Source organism: Equus quagga, chromosome 2 (assembly GCF_021613505.1).
Source record: "Equus quagga isolate Etosha38 chromosome 2, UCLA_HA_Equagga_1.0, whole genome shotgun sequence".
Taxonomy (NCBI): domain Eukaryota; kingdom Metazoa; phylum Chordata; class Mammalia; order Perissodactyla; family Equidae; genus Equus; species Equus quagga.
In genome coordinates, this window is record NC_060268.1 from 30,675,842 (window position 1) to 30,681,956 (window position 6,115).

Sequence of the window (6,115 nt, forward strand, 5' to 3'; positions counted from 1 at the left end):
TCATTTTTTTAACAAAATATAATCAGAGTTCAACTTCTGATGCATAAAGACCTATTATAAATGAATCACCAATGTGTGTTCAGTCTCTTCTGATTCTGCCTTTTTTCTCTTCCTAAATATTTCTGACATACTTGGATTTATCAAAATATGCAATGCCTTTCAGAAACCAACCTTTCAGAAATATTCTATATAACTATACAAGGTGCATTTCGAACACCCAAAAGCTTTTCAAAAGAGAAAAATGCAGTCATGTGTAAATCTTCTCTTGAACATTTTTGGACATTTTCCTTAACACATTAGAGACCAAGTGGCCACTTGTTCCCAGAAAATACCCTACATACCTCCAGTGATTTAAGAAACATTTTTGGCTTTAAACTTGTGAAGCCAACTTTACACAATAGGTATTTATTTGTCATTATCCTGATGGAAGTTCTGCGCCTTGTATTATTCAGTGGTGATATAACTAAAATAATAAATATTGAGAACCTTAAAAACAAAATTGTACACGTAACGGTAAATTAACCAATTAAACAAGTGTGTCAACTATTATAGACTTTCATTATGTAATTTCAACCTGGTTGTTGAAGCACAGAATCCTAACCTTTAAAGGGCTTCATCTTTGCCTTTGAGTTAGGATATCTAGTCTTAAGAAGAATGCAGAGTGAGGCTGGCCCAGTGGCACAGCGGTTAAGTTTGCAAGGTCCACTTTGGCGGCCCTGGATTCGCCAGTTAGGATCCCGGTGCAGACTACACACTGCTTGTCAAGTCATACTGTGGCAGGCATCCCACATATAAAATAGAGGAAGATGGGCATGGATGTTAGCTAGGTCCAGGCTTCCTCAGCAAAATAAGGAGGTTTGGCAGCAGATATAAGCTCAGGGCTAATCTTCCTAAAAAAATGAATGCAGAAACTTAAATTACTCAAGAATATAAACAGATGAGGCATGAATTGACCTCAGTACAAACTTCCTTCATGGGATTCTCATCTTCACGTGGAAGGTTTGTGTCAATGCTGACGTGTGTGTCTGATCACAAACAGATTCCTAGGTCTTTGCTTCCACATCTGACAGGCCCCTTTTGGCCCAGAATAATAAATGAGGTCATCAAATGAAGTTTTTCAGAATTACCTGACACAGTAGAGGGGTGTTTAGTTTTTGAAAGATCTCTGTTTTATACCGCATGTACACAGAGCTATGCATCATAAATCCAAGGTTTCCTGATTTACTTACTATAAGCAATAGTTTATCAGAGGTATCCTATTTTAAGACTATGAACCATATTTAAACTTTCTGTTTAGTGAGCTTTTCTTGCATTGCTCTGACAGGTAAAGACAGAGGGAAGACTGCCTTTTCACTGCCAGGTGAGAAAAGAAGTCCAGTTTCCCAATTCTGCCTCTATGAACACCCAACCAAGGGTAGGAGAGGATGCTTCTAGAACTTTTGGGTGGGAATGAGAGGTCTGGCTCCTCACTAGACCTCCAGTGATACTTCCCTGCCTGGGAGGGATAGGAGAACCTTGTTACTGCTCTCCACTTACACCATGGGAGGAGGTGCTGATTATGATCTAAAAAAGATGGAATTTCCGCCTCCCTACTTGGCCTTCTCTGACACCAACTCAGGGGTGTGGAGGCATTGGAGTGCCTTGTTACACCTTGGCCAGGGATAGGAGTCTCAGCTACCCTCTTGGCCTTTGCTGGTGTGGGTGAGGTGGAACCAAAGATTTTTTTTGTGGTGTTTGGCTGAAGTAGAGAAGTTGTCTAAAAGTTTTCTGTCTTGCCAGGCTGCCCCTTTCCTGGTCCTTTGGCTGGAGAGAATAGGCTTTTGTTGGGGATTTTTCTTGTCTGCTCTCACTAGTGTTTCTGAGTTGTTGGCATGTTCAGTCATGTTGTGTCATTCCTTGGGACCCCATCCAGTCTACCTTCTTCTCTCCAACTCTCAGAGTGTTATAATACACACACACACACTCACACACACACACACACATATATATATATATATATATATATATTCTACTGATTGTAATTATATTTAGCAGGAGGAATATGGAAAATTATGTCTACTCCTCTTCCCAGGAGCAGAAATCACCTGCTTTTCTTTTATGATAGTAATGTTTTCTCCTTTTTATTTGCTTTGTGTATTTAGTCATTTTGAAGATATTTGCATCATAGTATCTAATAGATTTATTGCTGATTCAAGAGGGGAGTGGGGCTTTAGCCTACTATTTATTCTGTCTACTGACTTTCATTCATTGTGGATAGGCTCCTCAGGTGTTTTGTGAATTTGATTGTAAACTCAAGTTCAGCAGAACTTCATGTGTCTAAATCTTCTGTGGCAAGTTTTCTTTTTGTTTTGTTTTGTGTTTTTTCTTCTTCTCCCCAAAGCCCCCATTCCAAGTACATAGTTATATATTCTAGTTGCAGGTCCTTCTAATTGTGCTATGTGGGACACCACCTCAGCATGGGCTGATGAACGGTGTTAGGTCCACACCCAGGATCGGAACCGGCAAAACCCAAACTGGGGAAACACTGGGCTGCCAAAGAGGAGCACACAAACTTAACCACTCGGCCATGGGGCCGGCCCCATGGCCAGTTTTAAGGACATGACTCTTCAGAAAAGTTTTTGTTTTTGCTTTTCCAAATGACTCCAAAATTTCAATATGTGTGTTCCCAACAGCTTACATTGATTTGTTTCAGGTTAAAGCTCTCTTGCCTATGCAGAGAGTATAAATTCAAACTCCAAACCCGGATGTAGGCAATCCCATGATTATAGTTTCCAAGAGGAAGCAATTTTTCTATGCATAGGCTAGGCCAGTGAAGATCAATGTTTTGGCCTTTTTCTTGTGCTCCTAAGTACCCTCTTCTAGTCCATACCTTCACTGAGGGTCCCAGATCGAAGAGATCCAATTCTACCTCAGACTTTTGCTCAGACTTCCCAATGGCCAAGCACTTCCGATCATTTTCATGACCTGTAATCACTTGCCATCAACTTTCTTCTCCCAAGGTTTCCACTACTTCAAATACCATGAGGTCATTTGTTTATTTCAGAGAATGCATCTAGAATTCAAAAGTATTTTTGTAGAAAGCGTTTCAGATTACCTAAATTTCAATATTGTCAGTAATATAGGTACAATCTTATTGTCCTAATCCACATATATTTTGTGAGAATCAGTGAGATGATAAAGATACAATTTATAAATTACATTGTGATCATTGAATATATGTTTGGCTTTATCATCACCATCACCACACAACACAGTTCTATGTTTGCTTTTTTTTGAATTCTATGTTTCAGGAAAGAATCAACAGAGCTTTGCAGAATGGTAAATTTATGAAGGAGAAAAGTGAGTCAAAATTGTTTAAGACATAATTGGTGTTAAATTCTATTCCATACTACCATTTCCTCCACACTATTTCAAAAACATAACTTGCCTTTGAGATGTGGTTTTTCTTTCAAACACTAGAAGTCAGAAGTTTAAGAGAGTTGTATCATTGCTTCTACTTGCTGATTATGAGTGTGGTCAATTCACTTATCTTTTATGACACTTGACTCTTAGTTTTCTAAGTGGTGAAAGAGGAGTTAGACTATGAGTAAGAATTAAATATTAAACTTAAGTATGAAAATGCAGCCTTCTTTTGAAAAGTCAAAACAATAGTTTCATACTTTTAGAAAGCTTTGAAAAAAATGTATTCTGAATTTTGTTTTATTGGGTGGTGTAGATTAGAGAGCATGACCTGGAGATTGGCAAGAGAATACATACACAGGACAAAAACATATATTTAGCACTGTTGGTGAAAACCATCTACTTATACAATGGAGAGATCCATTTTTGTGTGTAGTCATTGAACCACTAACTTTGTCAATTCTGAACTTTAATACATGGATACAAAGAAACTTTAATTGTGTGCTCAACTTTTAGTATTTGCAATATGATTAATGTAAATATATTAATTTATTTGGTTTCTGAGTTCAGATAATGAGTTCTGCAACATAATCTATTTGCTCTTTGGTCCATACATTTGGACAGAGTGTAGTGAGAGTTCAAATTGGAAGAAGTATCACCCCTATAATCCAAAAAATATCTCAATTTATTTACCTCCTCAGTTCAAATAGAAATAGTTGGAATAGTAAGAAATTATAGGTGTGTATTTGTATACATTTAGAGAGAGTGAGACACAGAGGGACAGAAAGAACAAAGTCTATAATCAGAGGACTTACTCTGTCAATCAAAAATGGTAAGAAAATGGTAAAATTTATTACAATACCCACCTCTAATTTGTGATACCAGATAAGATGATGACTAGAAAATAACTTCAAATTAATTACTATTTTAAAATATCACAAATATTTTACATTACTTTAGTATTTTTTACATTTTTGTATTTATCAAGTTGATTGGAAGAAGTATGAATTCGATAGACATATTTTATAGGAAAAGAAAAGAATTCTATGATTATAAATAATTTTACTCTGAATCAAATAAGACATTTCATAAGCAAAAGACAAGGAGTCCAATTCTCCTGTTATCTAAGATGGTTTGTTTACTGTTATAAAAGCAAATCCTGTCAAAAGGAAGAAAATGTGTCCTGTGATATTTCAGACATAACAGTACTTCACAGAGGAAGGTACGCTAACCTGGCTTTTGTTATGGGCTGTTATTTATCACAAGGGGGAGCTGGGAGACCTACAGGAATTCACTTGTCAACTCAGTTTTTGCATTGCTGATGTTACCTCTTTATTTCTTAAGGTGTAGATCAAGGGGTTTAAGAGAGGTGTGAAAACAATATAAAATATTGAGAGAAGCTTATCCACTGGGAGGTCGCTAAAAGGCCAGGCATAAATAAAGATGCAGGGCCCAAAGAAGAGGGTCACCACAGTAATATGGGCAGTCAGGGCGGCCCTTGCTTTGGCCATGCCCACTGAGGAAAGCCGTCGCACAGTGACCAGAATGACTGTGTAGGAAGTCAGCAAGAGCACAAAGGAGCTCATGGCCATTAAGCCACTATCTGAAAGCATCAGTACCTCAAGAGTAAAGGTATCGGTGCAAGCAAGTTTGATAACCAGGGGAAGGTCACAGAAAAAACTGTCAACTTTACTGGGGCCACAGAATGGAAGATTTACTGTGAAGACCAACTGACGTACCGAGTGCAGAACACCAATGAGCCAGGAGCCCACCACGAGGATTGTGCACTTGCACGCATTCATGATGGTTGCATAATGCAGGGGTCGACATATGGCTACATATCTATCATATACCATGGCCACAAGAAGCATCATCTCACCACCAGCAAAGACATGTAGAAAGAATATCTGGGCCATGCAGCCCTCAAAAGAGATGGTCTTATGGTCCATAAGGAAGTCAACAATCATTTTGGGTGTGGCAAATGTGGACAGACAGACATCGATGCAGGAGAGGTTACCGAGTAGGAAGTACATGGGTGAGTGTAGAGCAGGTTCAGAGATGACTGTGAGCACAATGAGGAGGTTCCCCAGCACAATGGATAAATAGAAAAGTGTAAAAAGTGCAAAATAGAAAAGTTGTAGCTCTTGAGAACCTGAAAGACTGTGCAGTACAAATTCAGTCACTCCTGAATTATTGCCTTGGTCCATGATTTCAAATTTCTGAAATCAGATCAGAAAAGTTCCTGTAAAGTGAAGTGGAAATAACATCACAGGATTGTGAGAGTAAATGAGCAAAGTCAAGCCTGGTATCAAATTCCATTCAACACGCTTATGTATATTAGATCCTCATTAGCACACAAAATACACATTGCATGTAATCATTTATTTTGTAATGACTCTACAACCTTGGCTTTCACCTCTGCCTCCAAGTGTGATAGCTATTATTCTAAAAATACAAATTTATACATCACCTCCACAACTTTAAAATTCCTGATAAATAAGAGAGTTAAGCTCTAGAGTCATACTGACAGGTTTCAAGTGCTATCTCTTGTAATTCTTAGTGGTGTGATCTTGAGCACATTAATTAAACTGTCTGTGCTTTTGTTTTCGCATCTGTATATTGGGGGAAATAATAGTAAGTGGCTCACAGGATTGTTGTAAAGATTAAAAGAGTTGTAATTGATGAAATACTTACAACAGTACCTGGCCTATAATAG

At 38.0% G+C, this 6,115-nt stretch overlaps 1 protein-coding gene across 1 annotated transcript; it reads right to left on the bottom strand.

Moving 5' to 3' along the window:
- Positions 1-4,697: 4,697 nt before the first annotated feature.
- LOC124235965 (olfactory receptor 4K15-like) lies at positions 4,698-5,606 on the bottom strand. Its single transcript, XM_046654539.1, has one exon. The coding sequence runs from the start codon at positions 5,604-5,606 to the stop codon at positions 4,698-4,700; it is 909 nt and encodes a 302-aa protein (XP_046510495.1).
- Positions 5,607-6,115: the final 509 nt, after the last annotated feature.

Bases quoted from the DNA above. Each gene is read 5' to 3' on its own strand.
- LOC124235965 (XM_046654539.1), bottom strand. From the start codon at position 5,606: ATGGACCAAGGCAATAATTCAGGAGTGACTGAATTTGTACTGCACAGT.